Here is a 25000-nt window from a genome sequence, read left to right as displayed (position 1 = left end):
ACCCGAATTCGAGAACTGACCACTAATCTAACCTTCTCTTGAGTGTGAAATACGATTACACTGAGATCCCAAACATTTAATATTGTAATGATTAACTGGAGACTGGAAACCTTCTCTTTCTCCACTCTGGGATATTGTCAACTATTCTGATTTCTCCATTTTAGTGTTATGGTTGTTTGAAAGTACAATAGCACGTTTATCTTAACAAGAATATTTTCTGAGAAATTGCTCTCTCTAACGTGGGACAAACTACTTACTTTGTTTAGTAAGTAGATTTTAAATTATTTGTCATGCTACAATTATTCGTGTAATTTTGGGAAAGTGTGCCGTACGTCAGAACATCACATTTTACAAAATTAGGATATACAGAAAAATGAAATTTATTTAGTGATTACAAATCAGACGTGACAATATCGTGAAAAATCGTATCAGAAACAGACAATTTGAATTGTTTATTCTGAAGTTGCTCTTGAACAGTAGTCCCACAAAATACCGTGTTAAACTCATCAGGTCTCTAGAAGAAATTCTTAGATCCTTTTTGGAGTTTGTGATGGAGTCGTGATGCAAATTTTCATGTCTATTTATATGCATGTGTCTGTTGCACGTATATATATATAAATATAAACAATAAATCCTAAATTAGATTTCACTTTCTTTAATCCATTTCACAACTTGGGAAGCTTTGCCAATGGCCACAGGTGAAATTGTTAAATTATTCGTGGATATTTCAACAAAATGATTTAACAACGTCAACCATAGTGTTTCTCATAACAGATAAAGGTTTGATAAATGCAGCTACGCAGATATTAATACAGATGTTAATGCAGATATTAATTAAATAGTATTTCCCTACACTATACTTTAGAACATCACCACGTTTTCGTAACAGGTAGGAGACTAACACTGAATTGCTAGATTCGAAATTAAACAAAAAATCTGCAGTGCGTCTAGTTTGAGACAAGCCACAAAACTTTTACATGTAGACATCAATTTATCAAAACATGGCTTATCGTGCCCCTATACGTCTATTTTTGTTTTATAAAAAAAAAGATTAATTAAGAACTGGCACCAAAATGGGCAGGCATTTATTTAACGAACGGCAAGACACTGGGAATGTCGCGAATCTGGAAAATAAAAACAGAAAACGTTGGAAATCGACTGAAACTTTAGCTCGATTTCCCTCCGCGGATGCTGTCTGACCTGCTGAGGATTTCTAGATTTTCCAGCATTTCTGTTTTTGTTACATATTTATTCATGCTTTTTCTCTTGGCGATGATTTGTTTGTCAATAATACGCCATACATTTCGTTTTTCTGTTTGTAGCTAAATCTACTGATGCGGCATAAGCAAGTGAGGTCTAACTTAGCAATTTGGATCAATAACATTCAATGTTAAGATTTTCTGAGGAAATATTTAGGGGAAATAGTAACCCGCTTTATTAACGAAAACAAAACTTTCACAGTTCTGCTTCAATGTTTATTTGAGTTTCACTTTAACCAGGAGATCAAAACTACTTTTTTTTTATGACTGCCACCTTGCTGTTAATAAATAGACACCTTGCATTAGTGATTCCCACATGTTCAATGCAAACGATCATTTTCATGCTTAAGTGTTATTTTATCCGGTACGAAATACTAAGAATATTTGGTTGCAGTGGGGATCAAACATCATGAATTCAATGCTCTGTTCTTTTAGGATGCGCAGCTTATCTTGTAACTGCCACCCGCGGCAATAAAACAAAATAACTTCAGTAACATCGTTAGATCTTCGATATTTTTTAGCGCACAACGTAACGAGTTTCGCATAGTTCCGTGATATTTCTTAAAGGCCATCCCTTAATCTAATTTTCATAGACAAGAAACAAATCAAAGCGTTAGGAGCGGAGAGTGAGCTGAATGAGACGGCCAGTCAAAGGTTTAATTCGTTACACTTTTTTTGTAATGGAGAAGGCTCAATCTAATTAATGAAGAGCGTCAGGAGTCAAGTTAAATCTGCATTTACGGATGCACTTCTTTTCAAAGCCAACCGAGTTCCTACTCTTTGTCAATAATTGTACGGAACTACCTTTTAAGAAGAAGACAAAAAGACACGAATGTTATAGCAACAAGTACGCCGGACTTACTGTTATCTCAACATTGCAAAAATCCTTCGATAATGTCATAAACATTAGTGTCATAAAGATTATAAAGTCGTTAAAGTAAACAAGTATTCTATGTGTCTGTCATAGGAAAATCGTGAAACTTTTAAAATTACAGAGTGTACAAGGGCATTATAAAAACAGATGTATAAATGAAACCGAATTAAGCACATCCACTAACTCAATCAAGTCCAAGTTTGAAATAAAGCATAGTTCTTACACAATCAAGAACCGAAATATTGCAGGAATCGTATAGCATAATAATTATTTTTAACTTCAGTCCAACAAATACTATTTTTTTCTCTCTCTGATTTGTCTACAGCAGAGAACAGTTTACCCAATTCGTTTTAACAACTGTCTTTGTACTTACAAAGTGAATTAACATGAATGCTATAAAGCTATAAATGATTAAAGTACTTACTTTTCATTGATAACAGTTATACATAGAAAAGTAATTCCCAATTGGAGTTTAGTAGCATCCCGATCCGTGCAAATGCACCTATTATTTAAACAGGGCATTTTGGTTTTGTCTTCTGTATCACATGACAGGAAACTTACAAGAAAAGTAATCCTTTACCACTGGCGCACTGTTCATCGGGTATTTAAGTTGCAATGCGTTCTTTCAATGCGAGTTAATTTGTGAAGGTGGAGAGATAGTTGATACTCAATCTTAACCACGTTAACTCTGTAAAAGACAAAGTTTTACGTGACTTACTGTAAAATGGCAATCAACAAAAAGAGGTGCTTTCTGACGACATTGCTTCTAAAACCGTCAACTTTATAAACAGCAAAGTTGTAGAAATTTGAGTTTGTTTTCGCTTTACTGAAATAATCTTAACTGTAAAAATATAAACCATGCTGCTGTGTAGACCTAACAGTCACGTACCTAACTGCAGCCTAGATTTCTTCCGTTATTCTTAATTTCCAGCATGAAAGAAACTAACCGCTATATTTGTTAATGACGTAGAACAATTGCCATCAACGTGCTCCTATCGCTTCAACTTCACAAAAACTGCCAACTTGCGAAAAAAAGATCAGTATGAAAGTGTTAACTAAGGTCAGCAAGATTGTTATTTGTATAACCTTAAGTCGAGATAAATCTGACTTGGCAAAGTAAAATTGAAAATTAGGTCTTCAAAGATTACAAATTGCTTAAAGAAAGTGATTTGAGTGCATTAAGGTAATGTATTACAGTTCATATCAGAGAGAGGTTGAGTTGAACTGTTCATAATGTGTGTTATCTTTCAGCTTTCCTAATCTCTCTATTTTGACCATTCACCATGATCGGTTAAGCATATTTTCTTCTCGTTCATCTTGAAGAAAAGACAAATAATAAGTATTTGCCCATAAACAAGAAAGTAAACGGAGGCGGTAAAAATAAAGTTTGTTTTAATCGGATGGATTTTGTGGATCGTCCGTGAGATGGACACAATTAATTACTATAAGCTTGTCATGGTGAATACCAAGATTACTGCGCAGTTACTGACCATTTGAAAAAATAACGTTCAATATGATCAAGAAGAGAGGGATTAATCTAAATGTGTCCCGATAAAAAAAACAATTAACTAAACTTGTTCCCTTTCTCGCAAAGGAAATTTGCCTGATTTGTATCATGGTGGACCGTCAATGAATGTGCTATCTGAAGAAGTATGCCGTTTCTCTGCAGCTCGTTAATGGACATCATATTCTAAAATTCGGAAACAGTTCAAACTTCTCGACCCTTTCTCTCAAACTCACTGCAGTTCTCTATTGTATCGACCAGCGACAGCCTTGAAACACTGCACTGGAGCTGGGATGCATTTAAATCCTCAACAGCGGGTACATTCACCTCTTTTGAATACCCTGGTACAGTGGTCTGCTATAAACAGACCGTGTACGACAAACCTATTTATAGACAAGAATACTCGCACCTTTGTGGGAATATTTTGCCGTCCAGTTTTGGTTAAGCGTGCTTCACTGTGCCAAAAGAGGCCTGTTTTATTAAAGACGCATTAATGTATAATCAAATGCACCTCATAAAAATTTTATTGATAGACATAAAAGCATTTATGGTGGCTTCTGAGTACAGACTATAAAGGGGCGAAGAACGGTTTACTTCAAATGCAATGATGTTTAAAACAAAATAAAATATTAGCTGAAGAAAATTCGAAATGTGGAAAATAGACTCAGCACGTTGCTATACACCAGATTTTAAAACAAGCAGCTCAAAATCTTCGTTTTACAACATATCGTTTACTCCTCTTATGGGATAAACCAATCAATGGTCTGTAAAGGCTTTTTTTTTCTAATCTGGGATGTACAGTATAGAAGCACCAACGTACCTCGAAGGTGTTTTCTTGCCGCTTTATTGCACTAAGCTAACAGATATCTGCTCTTGACATAGATCATGGACTACGCACTGCTGATTATGAAATGAGTGACAGACATTAATTAACTGACGGGGAAAGTAGTCCCCATGTTTCTCCAGGGCTGGTTTAACTGCGCTTGCAGAGATTGCTCCTTTGGATCCAGCAGAATTTTTCCAACAATTCTGATCAAGTGATTTTGTTTAATCCATTCATAATGCATGGTTTTCAATTTGGTATAAAGCTGGGCTTGGCCCCGTTGCGGTCAGGCTGATGAGCGGATTGATTTACTCGCTGTATTGGTAAATATAATCACGTGAGTCCCGCAACCAATAGCTGCAACTGTAGTCGGCAAAATACTATGATTGTTCTGTGTGAAGGTATCAGATACACTTTCCAGTGTAACCTTTTCTATGAAAGCGAGAGAGCCTAAAATGTCGACCGGTGGCACTATACACAATTATTATGTTGATTCTTTCATAGGTCAAGAGACAGAGGACTTATATGCGGCTAGGTATTCCCAAGGATCACACGGCGCAGCTTCAAGGCCATCAGGTGTAGCAGACACTTCAGATTTCTCTTCCTGCAGTTTTACCCCCAAGTCAACCGCATTTTCAAATCCCTGGTCTCCCGTTCACCCTCAATCCTCTGCCGCCGTTGCAGGAATCTATCATCCTTACATGCATCAATCGCATCTTGCAGCTGGAGACAGCAGATACGTGCGCTCGTGGTTAGAACCGATTTCCAGTTCAGTCTCTTTCCCCGGATTCCATCCTAATGGCCGGCATTACGGGATCAAGCCAGAAACTTTATCAACCAAGAGGACTGAGTGCTCTTCCTATGAGCTGCAAACTCTCAGCCTGCCGGACTTCACTTGCGGCTCCTACCCAGAGTGCAGGGAGAAGCTTCCCAAGGAGCTTGGTTGCACCAGCTCCGAGACTACGAGCAACAGTGAGCACAAGGAGGAGAAACAACAGCAACTTGACCCAAGTAAGTGCAAAAAATTGCAGCTTGATTTACAACCCGAACCTGTAGAAGCGAGTATGCAAAGCTGATGGTTTTACAAACCTATAAACATGTCTAGACGCCTACCCAAGTCTGAAAAGCCACAGCCACAGTAACGAGTTCATATTGTTTACAGGGAATTTTTACACACAAATTTGAGTCTGACATGATTTTAAAACGACAGCGCATTCCTCCTCGTTGCACTTTACAGGGCAATTTGAAAGTCGAAAGTAGATTTTTTTCGCCAAATTAAACTTTTGTAACTGTATTTTACCATTCTTTCCATCAAAAATTATTTTCTGTTTCATAACAACCCATTTCAACACGACCAGAAATAGGTTGAAATCAATGTTTCAACTTCTCAGTATATTAAATCTCACTGAACTTGTCAAGTACGCAGTGGGGAAGAGCACTGCAGCTTTGATCAATATTATTGCGAATGTGGACATTCTTTAAGCTGTCTGAAATTCCATGGAAAATTTCAAGAGATGTTCATGCTTTAATTCTTGCTTTTTTCCCCCTCCCATTCCTTTCAGACCATCCCGCAATAAATTGGATCCACGCGCGCTCTACCAGGAAGAAGCGTTGCCCTTACACCAAATACCAGACGCTTGAATTAGAAAAAGAGTTTTTATTTAATATGTATCTCACCAGAGACCGGCGTTATGAAGTTGCTAGAATTTTAAATCTTACTGAGCGGCAAGTAAAGATTTGGTTTCAAAACAGAAGGATGAAAATGAAAAAGATGAACAAGGTGAAAAATAATGAAGAACCTTGAACGAACAGCTGTTTCTTAACCATAGGTCAGAAAACCCTACAGACGGTGTATAAAGCGTTTTGTCTATCTAGTGGTGCCTAATCGAAGCACGGTTTATGTTTCTCAGTGTTGTACTGCTCCAGAGCAACCTCGTGTTTAAACAAATGACATTCACCCAGAGACTGTTCCTGACTTGCTGCTATTGGGATACATTAAAACGGAACTTAAACTGAAGTCAGCACGTTGCCTGTATTATTTTAAAACTTTGACATTATTATAATGTACTTGTTTTATATAAAAATAAAACATGGAAATTTGAAGATTTCTGTTGGTTGTGCTACTTGTAAAATGCTGTATTTTCGCTGTACAGTTAGTGTACCATTTCAATATAAGTATAAAGAAATGCAAATCCTTTGCCTTTCTATTTCATTTTTTAATTCGATTATTCGGTGAAATGTAATACAAATGTCACTGGCTGAACATCATTCGGTTATTTTCAAGTGCAATGACATTATCACTGTGTTGATAAAGAGTCGAGCCGATGTACTATTTATTTAAAATATTTCAAGTGAAATTAGCAGACCCATCATGGTCGTTATGGGAGGCACATTTTTCGAATAACCTTAAAGTGTCATTAAACTATAGGCACGTTGACTAAGGAACACAAATCAATTAAAAGGTGTTTAAACGTTGTTACTTTTTTTCAAAAAGCATGGACATTTTTCTGTGCGTTTGGGACAATCTGAAGCAAGCTTATTTTAGTAACAAGTGAACATGATCTGCTTTAATTTTGTGTTTATTGCGTCAACTTCAATAAAGATGTGCTTGCTTGGATAAAATACAATGGAATTAATGTAATGAAGATGTAAAAATATAATAAGACAGTAGCTTTTCGCTTACTCCCTGATCCTTTGCAGTATTCACTAGATACCATAGATGTGAGAATAGATCTGATGCTGTACTGCAAATATCAAAAGACTAAGCAGAAAGTTCTATCCATGTCCACTGGCTTGTATCTCACGATAACAATAAAAAATTATAAACATCTCAATTTTGCTGACTGTTTCAAAAGTTATTTATGATTCGATAAACACTATTTGACTGTAATCTCTTGGTCGTTTAAAAGCAGACAGCAAAGCGGTATATTCCGTCAAGAAGGCATTATATTGCCCCCAGTTCTGTCCGAAAATCAGTGTTGCTAAAAGGATACTGAGATTATAATGACCCAAAGGGATTTTGCTCAAATTAGCTGATCGGCAATCTATTATTGACCTCGGGATGGAAGAAGACCGCTGGTTGGTATAAATTATAAAAACAATTCGGAATCCTGAATTGTAGTAACTAGCAACTACCTTCTCAAACGCATACTGACGCATGTACTCCTATAGCAAATGCAGCTCAAAATATTTTGTAAAACAAAGACGCTTTTAATCAATCGACTTTGATTATTTCCTTAGTATGCGAGTTGGTATTTGCTCGAAGGAAGTTACTTTCGGTCGCTTGTGTAGAAAGGCGTTTATAGTTTATCTTCTATTGTAGGAACAATAAGTTATTTATATTGGTATCGCCGGTATTCGACACATAGCACGTTAGAATGATTCATAGTTGCAAATACACTGGGTGCTTTGGTTAATGATATAAAAACTAAACAACGAAGTACACATTGGTGGCAAAACCGTGGTGCGGATTTATGGTAACTATACGCCTAAGTGGCCACGGAGTACTTTATTTTATGCTACTATCTCATTAATGTACTGAAAACAACCGCGTGTCCTTCTAAAACTAGAACTTCATTCTTTTTGGTGAATCTTCTGAAAACTTTAGTGCTCGGAAGGTGTTGAATTACAACGCCATCTATTGCCACAATTCTACATACAGTACTTTAGAACCGGAAGGAACGGGGTACAATAAACCCCACAACTGGCTAGACGTCTGACCTAATGGCTTTATAGTTTTCTTCATGTAATTACAGACTTCTTTGAAATCAGCCAATTGAGATGTTTTTGTCTGTTGATAACAAACAAAAACGCAGTCTCTGGTTAAAGGAGCGAAGACAATTAATTCGTCTTTGTTACTTGAGTCTGGACAAACTTATCTATTCCCAAACGTGCATGTAGGAAGTGCAGTGAAGTAAACTTCGCTATAAGGCAAGTTTACACAACGATTAATCCGCATGTCTAGTTCAATAACAATAACAACAACGAGGAAAGCTATCGGCTTAGGTCATTAACTGAAAAGGAAAGCGATAGAAAAAAGTCTACATGTTCCAAGTATTTTCTTTGCAAGATGAAAATGATTTATATGCTGTTATGTATGTCCGGTTGTTAAATGACAGTGGAAGCTAAAGCGAGCACCGCGCCTGCTTATGAATTTTTTTAATTTTGTACGTCCAAGTTAATGTTTCTGACCCCGCACACATGTGCATGTAAATTTATTCACAAATTCCAGCAAAATCAGTAGCAGCATGTACAACACATCCAAATGACATTTCTCGGTCTATGGAAAACAAATTTGAATCTTACCAAATATTTAATATTAGTTAATAGTGTGGCCTCTGTTTCTCTGTTTATTTCTTTGTCTTTGAACACGCGTAGAGTAACACATCTCTCTCATCCCACCTCCCCCACTTCCCCACCATCCCTATAACCACATACCTCCCATTCGGATTATAAAATCTGAATATATATTTTTCCATTTTAGTACATATGTAATCAATTGTATAGCTTACATTTGTTTTAGAAAGCCTTTTCAAGTAAATTATGTAGAATTGGCTGAGTGCTTTCTGTTCAATAGCAAGAGTGTAAGTTTCAAACTATCATCTAACTTTTACACATACGTAGACTCGCTGGGACAGCACTGGACTTGAGGATTTTTTTAAAGTGCACTATACATCAAGCAAATCTAGCTGACAGTTCTGAATAATTGTATGTAAAGCAACCTATAGCATTTATTGAGATCTCACTGGAGCTCCTTTTGTGTTCCGTTTCTTAACATGCATATCAACTAGTTCTTCAATGATTCCGTGAAAAATCAAAGGAGCCGCAATGCCTTTTAGGTGTACTTCATGCGACTGTCCACTAGGCGGTGCTGTCGCTCCACTACAACAAAGTAGAAAACTATAAATGAGTGCAGATTCACCGGAAATCGGTTAAAAGGAAAGTAATAAGTTTTCATTGTCAGATCACATTTTGAAAACGTGAATAACAGTACTATCTGTAGCCTGACATTTTGGACTAGTTTCAAACTACAAGCTTAACACAATAATCGTAAATACAAAACCAAACGTTCAAAATCAAACGGGAGTAAGTAAGCACGTAATCACTTCAAAATAAAGGATTCTATATAACATGTTGGAAATGTATCTCAAAATAGCTTCAAAGTGGAAATTTTCGAATTTAAACGACTTGCGTGAAGAATGTGAATGATTTTCTATTACAATCTACGTCAATTGCAACTATTACTTTCACAAGAACACTCCATATTCGCATCTGCATTCTCCTTTGTTGCAATGATGTCCATTCCTCGAAACTGTAAAATATGATCTTTGGGCAACGGTTGACGTTGTATGCTACTGTCGAAGACTGTCATAGTCATCTACCTTTCGCAGTGGGTTTCTGGAAGAAGGATTTCAGAGTTTTTTTCCCCCTCATTGTTTAATAAAAATCACTATTCGGTAACGAAAAGTGAAATTGTACAATCGAGTACAGCAAAGTCACTTCAAATGGAATGCATTTCGAACTAATTTTAGGAAACTGTAGAATTCTCGACTTTAACGACGTAAGTATCGATTTATTTTCTCGTGCATCCAGTTTCAAAACAGCAACGAAAAAGTGATCATGCCTACGTTTAAAAAAAAATCCCCGGCCTCCAATTTTGCAAGTTTATCCTTAAAACACTTCTTTTAAGATTATGTTCGAATCATTTTCAATAATTTATGAGTAATCTTAAGCGTTTGAAATAGTTACAGATTTCAAAATAAAATGACTTGCACAGCACACGTTAATATAACATCTCCCATACATATCCTTGAAAAAATTGACTACATTTTTAAAAATATTGCATAGAGAACAAAATGAGGAGGGCCTGGTTTAAGCTTTAGTTTGTGTCTACACAATGACTTTTGATGTATCTCCTCAACAAGAAAATATTCCCAGGATTTCCATAAAAATACTTGCCACCGTTTTCTTCTGAACATGTATACTTAACTATTTTATATTAGCATGTACTCGGCTCTCCATTGCATTAATACGAATCATGATGTGTGTATTTATTTGTCCTTAATCACTGTGGAATTATTTAGTTAACCCGATATGGCGAACTCATCTTTCGGACTTCTGACGCATTTTTCTCCCATTGGACGGTGCTTTGTCATCGTTTCAGATAACAAAGCAAAAAAGATGTAAAACTAAGTTTAAAACACGCACGCACACACTGAAATTAACGGTTTGATTATGTAAACGTTCCAATTTATGGTTCAGAATCCTTTTTTTAATGCGTAAATTAAGTTGAATGTTTCCTAGAAAAGAAGCACAGCGAGGCGAGAGATTCTCCTCATATCATTTATCCTTTCTTGTAAACTTGTTTAAATGAAGTAATCATTTCGTCAGGAATGATTTGACCGAAGAATAAATTTCCATGTGTAAATACGTACGTAGTAAAGTTAATATCCATCGTATTTATCGGGTTACCGATTGATGCCAATATTCAGTTTATTGAAAAGTGCGGGTTTGCCGGAGAATTTGGCGGGGAATACGATCAGAATCTGCAATTACCATGGAGTTACGACAGGGAAAACTGAAGCTTTTATTCCAATTCATGGATAAGTTCATCATCATCAAATTATAATTGTACAAATTGTGACTTTTTAGCTGGCTTTCTGATTTCAGCAAATAAATGAAGAGGTGCTGGAAAGGAATACAGTTACTGCACATTTGGGCTCATTTTGAATGAACGCATTCTGAATTCATGGCAGTACAAGGAGAATTCTTCTGCGCAGCAGCCAATGAGGATATTGCTGGTGTTATTTCCCTGAAGCATTCTGGCGAGTTGAGACAACCACCCAAGCGTGAGGAACAAAGTTCACTGGTGAACACAAGTTTAACAGATCAAGGACTCTTTTCGCTTAAACTTTAAACACAGTCGCTTAAAGGGAGAAAATGGGATTCTCTTTATTCATGAGCTTTCAACAACTGAAGTTAACCAGCTCGGGAACAGCACTCTTAGAATCTCAGGCTTGCTCTTCCTCCCGATGCTTAAGTTCTTGATCAACTATGAACCTCACACTTCAAACTGTGTGTTTGCCTGAAGAGCCAAGAAGCTTTTCCTCGGCAATGACGCATGCCAGGGCTGAAATGATGGAAATTGTATTCACAGGCATGATTTTCATTTGCCAGTAATTAACCTCGAAGTTTTGGTTAAGTGAACCCAGATCTCTGAGGCAAGGGCAACTATTTCCTCCGCGTTCTTTGGAGAAGGGAGGCTTCATAATCTGTATGAATGTTGCTAACATTTTTAAATAGCAAGGAATGCTTTGTTCAGCTGCTCCCTACTACGTCCAATAACAAGAAGAATTATAGTTGAGTGATAACCGTTTATACGGAAATTGCAGACATATCCGCTAAATCAAATAAAAAGATATCTATTGGCATAAATGTATATCTATTAATGAAACAAAATATCTGTTGAGGCAAATATATATTTGTAAGTATAAGTATAAAGGTATGAATATATATCTGCAAGTATATATATACATATCTGTAACTATAAATACATCTGTAATTACAAATATACATCTAAAAGCACAAGCCAGAGAGTGACAAACTGAGAGATAGATGCAGATCGAACAAGATTTACAGAAACACCCAATAAAAATAATCCGTGATCTTAATTCTAACTTTAGCCTTTTAACCCTCTGGCTTCACCAGCCAAACCCCCGCCCAGTCCTACCCCCCCCCCGAACACCAACAGCCCCCCCCCCACAAAACACCCCCTCATTTTTGACTATGTCTTGACCTTGAGACCAGTCTCACCTTGTTGTGCTCTAAAATCTAATTGCTGTGCTGTAACCAGGCCAGCTTCATTTCTCTTCAGTTGAGTGGCGCACGTATTTCATGTTTTCTGTGATGCGGCCCGCCTAATTGTAATGAGAGTGTGCTCAGTATATTAATCCGCATGTTATCTTTTTTTTCCGATCTCTATGCCCTGTACATTTTTTTGAAAAAAATATCATTTCCCAGCACGACGTATTGCCCGCGAAAGCGGCAACTGTAAACGGGAGTCAACGATCTTCCCAGCTGGCTTAGAACTGATCTGCGGTTTCAAAGTGAAGCAGCCAAAGCAGTGAGGCAGTTGTGTACCTACAGTATTAGCGAGTATGTTCCACGGGGCATCAGTGCATACTGGACCTGCATTGCCATCATGAGCACTGTGTAGATCGGGTAACCCAATAACATCACAGTATTGTTTAACATTTATTTTGTTGATATCCACTGTCCATTCTACAGTCTGCACAGATGAGTTCATATTTTGTAAATCCATTCTACTCTAAGTATAAACCAGGAGAAGCTTTGAGTCCCACTTACTACGACTGCCGGTTTCCACAAGACGTGACCAGCAGACACGCTGTCGTCTATGGTCCCAGCAGCGGCGCAAGCTTCCAGCACCCAGCTCAAGTTCAAGATTTTTACCACCATGGGACATCTGCACTTCCTAATGCTGGCTTTCAACAGAATCCTTGTGGAATTACGTGTCATGGTGACCCCTCTAAATTTTACGGATACGATAACTTACAAAGACAGCAAATTTTTACGACACAGCAAGAGGCCGATCTGGTACAATATCCTGACTGTAAATCGTCTAGCAGTAATATTGGCGAAGAACCAGAACACTTAAATCAGAACTCGTCTCCTACTCAAATGTTTCCCTGGATGAGACCTCAAGGTTGGATATATTAGAATTAGCTTCCATCTCACGTTTTACTGCACAGTTATATCGCCAACGTGTTTTAACGCGGTCAGTCTGTAATAGTCAGTCTGCTTTTATAGCAACACTTTGTATGACATTACCGTTCAAAGCAAGGCTTGTTGTTCTTGTTGCTAGTCTGTAGTGATTTGCTTGTGTGCATTTTCCCAATATTTACTGTCTCCTGTGATTCTTGTGTTGTTTAGCAGCGCCCGGCAGACGCAGAGGAAGGCAAACTTACAGCCGCTTCCAAACACTGGAGCTGGAAAAGGAATTTCTGTTCAATCCGTATCTGACTCGAAAGCGAAGGATCGAGGTTTCACATGCTCTGGGACTGACAGAGAGACAGGTGAAGATTTGGTTTCAAAACAGGAGAATGAAGTGGAAAAAGGAAAACAACAAGGACAAATTTCCAAGCTCTCGGAACGACGACGAGGAGGAAGAGGTCAAAAAAGAACAGGAAGAGCCTGAGCAGGAGACAACAGAAAAAGAGACCAAGTAACTTTACCCCCTTTGGCCTCTAAGCAAAACGTCATTCAGTTTGTCCAAACTGCACTGTTAAACAGTGTTGAACAGAATGAATCTCCGGCACATTGATGGCTAGGTTAATGTAAACTGTCCACCTGTTTTTTGAAATTCTTTAGAGCCTTAATTCAACATTATTTCTCATGAATTCGCTGTGCATCATTTTAACCTTTTCAATCACACCTTGACAGATCAGCCATCAAATAGAAATTTGCGGCTCCCCTTATTATAAGTGGCAAGTGGCAAAATCACAGAAGAAATCGCCATTTTGAATAAAGGTTTTATTGCTTTTTAATAAGTCGAAAATATGAGATGGTATCGTGATTGATTTAGTTTGTTGATTTTATTTAGCATTTTGTGATTATACCCAACAACATGAACTGCCTAATAGAATGAATAATTTGGAATGTATTGCGAACACACTTAATGATAGAAAAAATGTGCACTTACGATGTGTCTTAATTACTGTGCGTTTGAAATAATTGGTGGTGTATTGCGGCCGGAAATTCTCAACCATTACCTATCTCTGATACGCAAATTATAAACACAAGCAAAAAATGACAAGGTATTCCGCAGCAATAGTCACTTTTTAAGATGCTCGAATGTGATTAAATTAATAAATGTTGATTACATTTAATTGTGTACTTGTTTCATTTTCCGACAAGTATTCCGAACGAACAAAAATGTTGGAAAGGAAAATCAATCCGGTCATCTCGAAACAATCAACTGAGATTACTGGATTACTATCTTGCCAGTTTTTTGCGGCTGCTTCTAGGCTGCTCCTTTCCAATGAAATCAGATGTACTTTATTTTTGTTTCTGTATCTCTGTAGTCACAATGTTTAAGCCTGCCATGCAGCAACACGGCCGTTACATGGACGCAAAAGCCTGAAGATGGCGTAATTCTTTATATGTAGTTATAAAAGTTAATGATATCGTCGATGATTAGAATATTAGTTTATCTATGCTCCAAGTTAAAAGTATTTCCAGTGACCATTGGCTAATGAGATCACATGCCCGGCTCATGTGTGGCTAAGCCGACGCTGTAAAAGTTAGTGTTTGGTGTTACACTGCGGTCTACTGTACGCGTATATCAGCAAATCTCGTAAAACCGACAATAAAAGTTCTAATACTACAAATCACTCGACAAACTGTAGACTTCTGGCTCCATTTTATTTTTCTCTGGTTTAAAGGTTGGGGAAGAAAGCAACATCTTGGGTTGCCGAACAACCTTCCAACTTTCCGCAAAATTTTCCTTTATCAGCGATTACGCCACATTTAATTTTTAATAGTATCAGTGGACATGTTGCTTATAAACTTCAATCATAAGAACTGACAATTTCGAATCTCCATATTTGCACAGGGAGTACAACAGTATGATCAGTCTGAAACAATAAAGATGAATTCATAAGAACAAACAGGAAACAACGAGAGGGGGGAAATGCAAACATTGTATTTCAAATGTTATACAAACCATTAAAAGCCGCTGTTTATTTGCAGAACTAAAAATAGCAATGTGTGTTTTACCCGCGAGTTCGAGAATCCACTGTGATAACACAAACAGCTGTGATTTTCGAAACAACCTCAGCCATGTAATTGAATGAAATTCTGTGTTACAATGGTCAGAGTCATACGGCCGCAATATCCTCACTGGATCAGGTATAATCGGATAAGAAACAACAATTAACCAGTTGAAGACAGAGAATAAAGCAGTTGGGGACTCGCAGTTTTTGAGCTACATATTGCCAATTTTAAGCATTTTAATGTTACTTGCATTATATTTTATTTTAATACAAATAAATTTTGTACACTATTTTAAATATCAAACAAGCTATCTGATCGCAATATATAAAAAATTTTACAGAATAAATCGCTTCTAAATAAATTAGTAACAGAATGTTTTTTTTTATTGCATTTTCGTGCCTGAGGGGGTTATAATTGCTCAAAATTACGTTTTTCATGACTCTCTTACACGCATTACCAGGACTATTTTATCTGTGTCAAACGGGATATGTATATATATATATATTTAAAACATGCTATTCTGCATTTGGTCCCATTTACAAATCGAATGATCAAATCCCCACAACTGCGATCAGGAAGGGACTGCACAATGATGGTAGAACCGGCCTTATAAAATATTTGGATTAGATTTCAGGAATCTCAAGTTTTCACTGAACGAATTGTGTACACAATGACAAGGCTTGTGGGTGGAAATAATACTTTGAAATGGACATAACTTCCTTTGGTTTTACCAAAGAATGGAGATTAACAATCGCCAGAGATGGGTTTAAAAAATTCTTCTTCTGAATTGTTGCATACATTTCCCGTTGGTTGTTGAAGACTGGTCAGTTTGGGTCTCGAACAAAACCGCTGTAGAAACTCCTTCCCCCATCTAGTCTCCAACCCCAGCTCACCCCAGAGAAAGATTTTCCCAGAATAATGGCAACTTGCCCTGTTGAAAGTTTTATTAATAATGCATGTTATTTTGATGTAACCTTGATAGTAGTCTTATCATCATCATAAGTTAAAAATGAGAAGTCGTCACATTTCTGGTTAGCTGTTCTGGATTTTCGCCGTAAGATCACTTTAAAACACCAGAGCAAAGGTAGGCAAATGTTAGCTTTCTCCGGAGTTAAATCTGCGGGAGGTATGGAGTAATGGAGAAAGTTGGAAAGCAAATATCCAGCAGACATACTTTCCTCCTAATGGACGAAGTTCCCGTGCATTTAACATGGTGTAACCTTAATTGCTGAACCCGCTCACCGACACTGAAGGGAAAAGACACCAAACCAACTGATTCAAATGGTTACGCTTGCATTCACGTCTAACCTGTTAACGCAGTGCAGAAGCGATTTTAGCCGATTAAGTCAAATTCCATGGAGCACTCGAATATGTTATGCCCTTTTCTCCCGACAGTGGGAACACGAGGAGTTTAATGCCGTGCTCTATGTAATTAGATACCTACATCTGCTGCTATTTATTTTTCAGTTTCGGACCTGTGTAAAATGTGTCATACAACGCTTCGAATAAGTTACAACTTTCCTTGTGATATTAATTGTTATTAAAAGGAAGGCCGCAGTTTTGATGCCTATTTAGCAGGCGCTTCTGGTTCGTTTGCTTTGCTTTCTTCTTTTAATTAGACCTTATTGAATGAAGTGAGAATGTCGGGAGGAAACGAAAAGAAGCTTTCTGATACATAACTGGCAGCGGTAGGTATTGTGGGTGTTACCGTTTTATTATGTTTTGGATTAGCTTTAATTTCAAAAATGCTTATGTCTCTACTTGATGCGTCTAAAGGACGTATTAAAGAAGTAGCACTATGGAATGCGCCCCGCATTGGTCGATATTCCTCTTGATGTTGTCGTGGTATTTCCGCTGATATAGTTAGTTAAGGCGTTCGTTACAATACACATTATAGCAAATGGCTGTAGCAAAGAACTCGTTAAAGGGAACATGGCGCTTGCTAGCTATACTTGTGAAATCCGCAAGGAATTGCTGCGAATTCCTTTTTGTTTGAAGAAAATTTACAACTTTGTAATGGACCTTTTACGACGGAGCCCGTGATCCTATTGGCTGGCATTGGTCATGTGAATCTAGTAACTGCGTTCATGGCCTTTTCATGATTTCCCTTGTGAATATTTCACTGCATTCCGCTGCAAACTCGTCTCAAATCGTCTTTTCTGTCAGTATCTCCCCTTGCCTGCTTTTGTCGTTGGTATTTGACGCCAGCTGCTTGCAAAAGGGAGACTTTCTGCTGTATTCGCAGTTTCCAGTCCTTTTCTGTACAACTATGAGGAAGTCATTGGTCTCATGCTGGGATTCGGCAACCTGATCACTCTTACAGACCTCTGACGTCTGTTTACAGTCTTCCATTTACCCTTCAATTTTCGGTTTATCTTTTTCAAGTTATTTTATTGATCGAAAAAGTAGAAATGGAATACAACATCCAGCTGGTTACTGTTTTGGGGAAGCGCCCTTACGCGGGTAAGTGCTGTGCTGTTTTAAGCTCTGCTGTTGCAGATCATATTGCTGTAAATGGATAGCAGCGAAACGGCGCTTGTTTCATTCGTTGAATTCTCGGGAACTGTTTCGGAGGTTGTGTGCTAATCGGGCTGAACGACCAAACCCCATCATGGGTTTGAAAACGGTCCGTTCAAAGCAGATCCAGGTGGTCACTGGAATTCATATGGCGGCTGTGGCGCAGATTAATTAAATATTTATTTCCCGCAATAGAACGGAGAGCTGCGATTCGTGGCTATCTTTGAAATGAAAGCATCGCCACTGGCAGCTGACATGTTTTCAAATGATCCAGAGTGGAGATGTATCAGAATGTGTAACTTGGTAGTGGAATAGTTATTAGTGCTATTGCAAATTGCGCTATTTTGGTTGCTGTTGTTTTGCGGGAGCTGATGATTGGCAGCTTCAGTTTGTTTCTCTCTGCTATTTTGCATAAGAGGACATGAGTTAGACCTTCCAATGTTAAGGATTAGCTGCAGAGATGAATGACATACATTGCCTTAATCCTAGTAATTCCGTGCACTAATCATGGAAGTAATCAGAATTTTGGAGATGCGTTTAACCAACATTTTAATAATGTCTGACCACGTGACGGAACTTTGCACAAACGAGTGGTACTCTTCCACTCAGTACCCCGCAGTAGATATCAGATTGTGCCCTCAATATGCTTGTACCGAACAGGGAATGAGGAAATATTTCTAATTACGTCAATATTTGCAATGTTTAAAATAATAGTAACTCGGCCATGTGACGAGTAATTTCCCGCAACAAGTTGTCCCCAGATTGGATTGTGTATTTTATAAAAGCTGTGGGGTCTACATACGTGAAGTGTTTTAAATTTGGAACCGACAGCTCCAGTCCACGTTAAAATAATTCACAATGCAGAACAGAATGATCACCAGAAACCATTGAGTTCCTTTCCTTTGTCCTGAAGCTTTTCTCAATACGAACTACTTAATTGCAAAGTCTTGCTGCAGAAGTATGCACAGAAAGGTGAGGGTGGGGGGAGCTGCTATGCGAGATACTGTCATCAGGAGATTAGCTGATCAGTGTTCCTTTGCTGTAATTTGCCAAGGCATTGACTTGTATGTATTTTTCCAATTATTAAATATTCGGAGAAAATTGTTTAAATTTTCTGACCGAATATTACAATAATTGCATCCATTTGAAATGAATGGTTATGTCCATAGTTTGAAAATTGATTTCTCTTTCAATCTTCTTTTATTGAAAACAGATTAAACAACTATAGTTTGACCATCCATGTTGTGTATTATTATAGTGATCTTGATGTGTTCTGCATCTGTCTATTTGTAAATGAAGATTTTGTAAAACACCGATCTAAATGTCTGTCTGCCTATCTATTTATCTGTCGTATAGACCAACAGACGTATTGTGAAGGTGAAACAGAGGCTGTTCAAAATGCCGCTAGAATCAAAATGATGTGCAAAGATAGCGTAATATCTGTAATTTGATCATTTGCCTTATAACATTGTGAATGTTTCGATATTAAATGTTGGGTTTTTTTCGTCAAAGCCTACAAATAGCAATGTATGCACTCTTGAATTAACTCAGTTTGAAAAAAGTAATGTTATATTCGCTATTGACAAAGCAGTTTCTGGTTTGCCTACATTTTCAGGCAAAAATTGACATTAATTGTGTTCATAAAACCTCTTATATAATTCTTAATGCATCGCCCATGTTCACGCCTATGTGTCAGATAATTATTTTACAGACTTTGCAAATGAAACTTTACTCGTTCCCATTAAATAATTAAATGAGACAAAGTTGTTCAAGAATAATTTTCGTTAAAGCTGATTACCCAGAATTATGTGACTATTATACGCTGCACTTTTTTTTACAATATATGAAAAGGCTGAATTGTGGTTTCACAGATTTTTTCTTAACAATCCGTAATTTAGCATGAATATGTAGAAAAATAAAACTGAGCCACAGAAATATCATTGTAATTATAATAATCAGAAAGCGGATATTTGCTATCAGGTCATTTACTAGTTTTAGGATCGAATTATTTAATTTGTGTTGTAATGTGTCACGTAGCCGTGGTTTTGCTAAAACTGCTAAAATACTCAACAAGAACCACTGTATCTGTGTGCGTCGGTCTCTGTGTGTCTGTGTCTGTGTGTGTATATGTGTGCGTGCGTCTCTGTGTATATATCTGCCTCTGTTTGTGCGTGTGTATAATTCACAGTAAATGTCCAACTGTGTATTTAGAAGCTTCACTCGAATAGGATTTGCTCATACTACATCTTCGGTACCATCGATGCTCAAATATGATTTCCAAATAACAATTTTAGAATCAATAATTTCGAGGAAGCATCTTTCATTTAACTTCTGTAACAAAAGTAGTCTGAATCCCGACAACCATTTCGCATTAAATCATTTATTGCACTGCTTTTATATTGGCATCACATTGTGAAAGTCGGTCAATTTTAATGCAAACATTCCACACAGATTCTAGGCTTAAAAGAAACGGTCCATTGCAATCTCAAAGACAACTCAGTCCTCGTAGTATTGGCAAACAAACGAATTTGCAGAACGCGATCTTCTTCTGAGTTTGCCATAAGGGAGACGCACTGGAAAATGACAATCAACAAAAATGAATTGGTATATGATGCACGCAAGGATTTCTTCATTCCACGGTCAGAACGAAATCCACAATTGTGCCTGCTGAAAGGGAAAATGTTTGACTGTCAGCTATTCTATTTCACAAGTTTCAAGTGTACAAATGTTAGGTGAAGTAGAAAAAGTAAAATCGCTATGGTCAGCAGTAGAAACCATGCTGCTCAATAATGTATACTGTTAAGAACGGCCCGATTTGTTAGTACAGGACAAAGACAATATTTCTTCCACCGAGTGTCACACGGCTGCCGCAGCCTTAGATTTACGAGCGTTAGACAGAGTCAGTTAGATGTGTCGCAACTGTGTTCTTCAAGCAGAATTACAAGAAAGGAACACAAATCAAACTTCACAAAGAATAAATAAAACCATCTCTATAGTCTGGCATTTTATCTAAAATGCACTTGTTAAAATATTGCATTTTTACTTCTTAAGCTTAACCCATCGCAAGCTATAAATTGTAATCTATGATTGATCTGGAATCAATGCACTTTTAATCAAGGCCTATGCGGTTCTACCCTGAAACCGAAGCCCCGAATAATAATTTCTGAATAATTCCAGAATAATTTCTGAAGAAGGGTCTAGGCCCGAAACGTCAGCCTTCCAGCTCCTCTGATGCTGCTTGGCCTGCTGTGTTCATCCAGCTCTACACCTTGTTAGCCCAGAATAATACCTGGGGTCTATGTGGGTTTATGTTGTTGAGGGGATCCTGGCATGGATTACACGGGCTGTGGTTACACATATCATATTTTCCTTGAAATATACTTCGACTTCAATTAATTGGTAACACTTTAGCCCTCCAATTCTTAAAAGCTTGAGTGATAGGTAGCCGGAAAGTACGTACAAATAACTCAATTCTCCAACGCTACAAGATGTCACGATAAATAACGTCAAATGTTTCTGCGAGAGAAAGGAAATTAAATCCTGTGTGGGTTTGTATGAGAAACTAGTGTGCGTGGGGTGGGGTGGTCAAAACAAAAACCGGAGAACACTATTTTGTTGCTAACCGACACACTAATCTATAGGAACATCCTTTTCGTTCCAAAGTAAAAGAAAAGGAAAACACATAGATGTACTCCACCTGTTTGAAAGATTACTGCCATTCTGAGCGGACTTTTGTAAGAAGTCTTTCAGGCCCGCACTCGCATGGTTGATGCTTGACACCACTGTCCTTCATCATCTGTGCATTTCCAAATTGCAATTTGAAATTTATAAACTGCCTATTCCTCAAACCGAAAACGAGTTCAAATGTTGCATTCATTTCTCTGTTCGTTTTCTTGCCGTTCTGGCGGGCTCAGATTGTTTGGATTTGCACTGCAGAGAACGACAACAGGCCAAAATTGGAGTCTGCACCGTATGTTTTGGAAATCTGTATAGGAGGCTATCTTTCCACAGTTCTTTTTGTTTTAATTCCCTCAGCACGTACACAGGAATATGCATCAGACATCAGAAATACCTCCACCGGTTCTAAGTAAAACATAAGTTGTACAAGGGACAACTGTAGTAACATTCACGAGGAATTCCGCAGCGAAAGTAGAGATAAACACTTTGGCACACCCGCTTAGCTTCTCAGTCTATCCAGGCTGGTTTCGGGGTCGAATAACCAGTCACAAAGTAAAACACAACGTTGGAATGGCGTTTTTGAAACCAATTCCCAATCACAACAGACAACATACAATTGTACGGAAATCGGAATTTCGTAGGCAAGTTGCGGCGTTGCATGGGGAAACTAATGGGAAACTTTATGAAATGATTTTAATGCGTAGTGTATAGAGTTATAGAAGTAATGTGCAAAAAGCTCTGCGCAGTGTTCTACGAAAACAACATTGTAATCTCTATTAAGTGTCGAGAACCGGACTGTGGGTGTAAGTGAGGGGAGGCTGCCTGTGAATCCTACATTGAGATAAGCTGTCTTTCAGGAAAACAAACTTTCCCGATGTTGTTTCCCACAAGGAAGAGAAGTTAAACATCCTAAATCTTTGAGTAAAAATCAGAGTCGGATATCTGCAGAAGGTTTACTTATCACTTATTTCGATTCATGCAGTTCGCCGCAATCAAATCGTTCATTTTCAACCAATATCGAAGTAAAGGATCGAATGCATAATTAATACGAAAGAAAAGTTTTAAATTGAATTGAATTTGAAAGGGTTAATGGTGTTACAAAATATTTTGTATTATTGGGCTGTAGTGTTGAATAACAAACTGATCAGATCAATTTTTGCAGTTCCTTAATATTGTACCTATCATCAGCAGAAGCCAGTTCCACAAACTACTTTGCATATGTATTATACACAAACCTATGCATTTACAAAATTATTAAGCAGTATGTTTTTATTCGCATACTTACTTTGTGCCTGTGCTCCTGTACGTGTCGTTGGCTAAAACAAATCAAATGTCGATAACAGAAAACAGTTTTCATACCCAATGTTTAACAGGGTTTTAACTATGAACCATGCTACAAATGAACCTACTTGGAAAATAGATAGCAAAGTGTAAACGTCAAAGCCTCTTCCGGGGATTTTGTTTTGTCGATATGAACCTGGCTTTCTTCATGTTTGCCAGCAGGGAGCGCTATAGGATCATGCTGGCTAAGTCATACCAAGTATTGTCACTGCATGAATTACCCCAGGGTCAGGCACAAGAATTTACGACTGGTCAAATAAAGCACGTGATCTAAACTTGTGCCCCATATTTGGTTGCATACGTAGAAAGCAGAGAAATGACATGTGCCTTTTATTTCCATATTTCATTATATATCGCGCGGTCTAGTGCCGAATAAACGTCTAAGAACCACAAATCAAAACCCGTTAAAGGCAGATGAGTTCCTACTTTTTAAACTCCTTCTCAGGTCGCTACCAAAATGGCCACGATTATCAGTTGCCGAGTTATGGAAACACCGCTTCTGTCGGCGAGCATTTCAGGGAGTCGACAATGCTCTCCGCCAGGTATGGCTATGATTACACCGGGATAGACCTCAGCATGACTCGCTCGAACTCAAATCTGTGCGGTGACAGTGAGAGGTCTACCAACTACCTGCAAACAGTTAGTAACACCTTTCATAGCTCATCTGGGCTGAAAATTAAATCTCCTGAACCTACCTTCCGTTCAGGATCTTTAATAAGTTCATCAGATAGTGGTATTAAGACGGGTGCTACTATCACAGAGTCCAATCACTCATACCAGGACACATCGCCGGTAAACGATGAACATCCTGAGGGGACGAACAGCCCCAAACCGGAAAGTGGGCAACTAGACAAGGATCCTGCACTGCAAATGCAGATATACCCATGGATGAAAAAGATGCACCTTAACCAAGGTACGCCATTTGACCTTTTAACATGCCTTTTATTCTTGATCGAATTAATTTTTCAGACTGAGTAATTAAATAACTTAGCAAGCATGAGCTAAATATATAACGATTACTTGTAAGAGGATGACAGTTTGAATCATATGGGAACATTAAGACTGTTGCTCCAAATTAGGACAACAATTAGCCAGAAGTTGCACCATGCTTGCAGCTTACCGATTGAAAATGAAAATATTTTATATTATTTTACATAAAATATCGGAACAATTAACACTTTGTAATATAATGAACAAAGGCATTAATCTAATTGTCTGAAATTTTATAATTTCATAAATTTCACTGCGTGTAGTAATGCATCTTTCAACTTTTTCTTAAGAAGGCTTAAGCGGGCTAGAAGGGAAACGAACAAGGACAGCATATACTCGCTACCAGACCCTGGAGCTGGAGAAAGAATTCCATTATAACAGATACCTTACACGACGCCGGCGGATAGAAATCGCTCACGCCCTGTGCCTGACTGAAAGACAAATTAAAATCTGGTTCCAAAACCGAAGAATGAAATGGAAAAAGGACAATAAATTGAAAAGTATAAATATCAGCCCCCCAGGAGCAGGTTTTCAGCCATAACTTGTTTCATCCCGTTTCTAGCTATATAATATTGCTGTCCAGACGATCTTTTATGTTGCAATAGGAAAGGTTATTTGGCCACATTAAGTGCTCCTCTATGAGATGGGTTTATTAATACGTTGTTCTCATGTGGGTACAACGTCTTGCTATCAATTTATAAAGAAAAGAATACAATTTATCAGTTGTCACCAACAGATGTTGAATCGTGTTTTTATACATTGGTGGTAATAGCCATGCCTAAATTTAGATTATAACAGAGAATAAAAGAGGTCATTCGACGGAATGTAGCCAAGCAAACCATTTGTCTCATGCGAACAGAATGAAGTTGTGCTGTATATCTGGTTTCTGAACAAACGAATCCTACGCCGAAACAGAGCTTCGCTAAAACTTTAAATTAATAATATTTTATAAACTTAGATGAATATTGTTCCCTTCATCTCTTTTTACATCAAACTTTCTTTTGTTTGATTTTGCCTTGGAATGTTTATGGCACGAGTGTTGCTGTGGTCCCAGGTATATATGTCTTGTATATTCTGTACAGATATAATGTTTGAATGTCTGACTTTGTCCTATGTACATGAAATAAGTGATTTTTTTTGTCTACGACATTGAAATAAAGTCAGTTTTATCAATAAACATTTCAGCTGGTGTATGAATTCCAATGATATATAAAGAGACGAAC

At 37.7% G+C, this 25000-nt stretch overlaps 6 protein-coding genes and 3 long non-coding RNA genes across 12 annotated transcripts in view; 6 read left to right on the top strand and 3 right to left on the bottom strand.

The window, feature by feature from the left end:
* Positions 1 to 649, top strand: part of hoxd10a (homeobox D10a) — a 3377-nt gene extending 2728 nt beyond the window's left edge. Inside the window, 1 exon segment of the mRNA XM_020520271.2 lies at positions 1 to 649. Within this exon segment, the coding sequence (XP_020375860.2) occupies positions 1 to 42 (42 nt within the window). The 3' untranslated portion in view covers positions 43 to 649.
* On the bottom strand, positions 295 to 5581 carry LOC125483486. The gene is made up of 3 exons (XR_007262450.1): positions 4458 to 5581; positions 2558 to 2821; positions 295 to 2063 (listed from the first exon to the last, which is right to left on the bottom strand). It is a non-coding gene; the product is annotated as an uncharacterized LOC125483486 (long non-coding RNA).
* On the top strand, positions 4840 to 6567 carry hoxd9a (homeobox D9a). Its single transcript, XM_020520817.2, has 2 exons — positions 4840 to 5471; positions 6023 to 6567. Exons 1-2 carry the CDS (start codon positions 4895 to 4897, stop codon positions 6262 to 6264), a joined length of 819 nt encoding a protein of 272 aa, XP_020376406.1. The 5' UTR covers positions 4840 to 4894; the 3' UTR covers positions 6265 to 6567.
* A 2034-nt stretch (positions 6568 to 8601) lies between these two features.
* Positions 8602 to 12617, bottom strand: LOC109921238. The gene is made up of 2 exons (XR_007262430.1): positions 12273 to 12617; positions 8602 to 9341 (listed from the first exon to the last, which is right to left on the bottom strand). It is a non-coding gene; the product is annotated as an uncharacterized LOC109921238 (long non-coding RNA).
* LOC109920999 (homeobox protein Hox-D8) lies at positions 12369 to 14869 on the top strand. 2 transcript variants are annotated; one of them, XM_020521145.2, is made up of 2 exons: positions 12369 to 13182; positions 13413 to 14869. In XM_020521145.2, exons 1-2 carry the CDS (start codon positions 12756 to 12758, stop codon positions 13703 to 13705), a joined length of 720 nt encoding a protein of 239 aa, XP_020376734.1. In that variant the 5' UTR covers positions 12369 to 12755; the 3' UTR covers positions 13706 to 14869. The 2 variants fall into 2 exon arrangements, with proteins under 2 accessions (XP_020376734.1, XP_020376666.1); XM_020521077.2 differs by having other exon boundaries at positions 12372 to 13182; positions 13410 to 14869.
* A 2757-nt stretch (positions 14870 to 17626) lies between these two features.
* The window catches only part of hoxd3a (homeobox D3a), a 37719-nt gene continuing 30345 nt past the window's right edge, over positions 17627 to 25000 (top strand). Inside the window, exon 1 of one of the 2 annotated variants that reach the window (XM_048598649.1) lies at positions 17627 to 17714. The gene's annotated coding sequence lies outside the window, so the exon portion shown is untranslated. The remainder of the gene's footprint in view (positions 17715 to 25000) is intronic. The other variant, XM_048598650.1, reaches the window with a different exon arrangement.
* hoxd4a (homeobox D4a) overlaps positions 17644 to 25000 on the top strand; it is a 17488-nt gene continuing 10131 nt past the window's right edge. The window contains exon 1 of the mRNA XM_048598655.1: positions 17644 to 17714. The gene's annotated coding sequence lies outside the window, so the exon portion shown is untranslated. The remainder of the gene's footprint in view (positions 17715 to 25000) is intronic.
* LOC109921168 overlaps positions 20129 to 25000 on the bottom strand; it is a 6187-nt gene continuing 1315 nt past the window's right edge. The window contains exons 2-3 of the long non-coding RNA XR_007262429.1: positions 21466 to 21698; positions 20129 to 20435 (exon numbers count right to left, since the gene is read on the bottom strand). This is a non-coding gene — a long non-coding RNA (uncharacterized LOC109921168). The remainder of the gene's footprint in view (positions 20436 to 21465; positions 21699 to 25000) is intronic.
* On the top strand, positions 22492 to 24956 carry LOC109920821 (homeobox protein Hox-D5). 2 transcript variants are annotated; one of them, XM_020520985.2, is made up of 2 exons: positions 22492 to 23700; positions 24071 to 24956. In XM_020520985.2, exons 1-2 carry the CDS (start codon positions 23202 to 23204, stop codon positions 24316 to 24318), a joined length of 747 nt encoding a protein of 248 aa, XP_020376574.1. In that variant the 5' UTR covers positions 22492 to 23201; the 3' UTR covers positions 24319 to 24956. The 2 variants fall into 2 exon arrangements, with proteins under 2 accessions (XP_020376574.1, XP_020376510.1); XM_020520921.2 differs by having other exon boundaries at positions 22493 to 23700; positions 24068 to 24956.

This window comes from Rhincodon typus, chromosome 7 (assembly GCF_021869965.1).
Source record: "Rhincodon typus isolate 14 chromosome 7, sRhiTyp1.1, whole genome shotgun sequence".
NCBI classification, from domain to species: Eukaryota; Metazoa; Chordata; class Chondrichthyes; order Orectolobiformes; family Rhincodontidae; genus Rhincodon; species Rhincodon typus.
The sequence above is the reverse complement of the archived record's forward strand: the minus strand, read 5'-3'. Positions and strand labels throughout refer to the sequence as shown.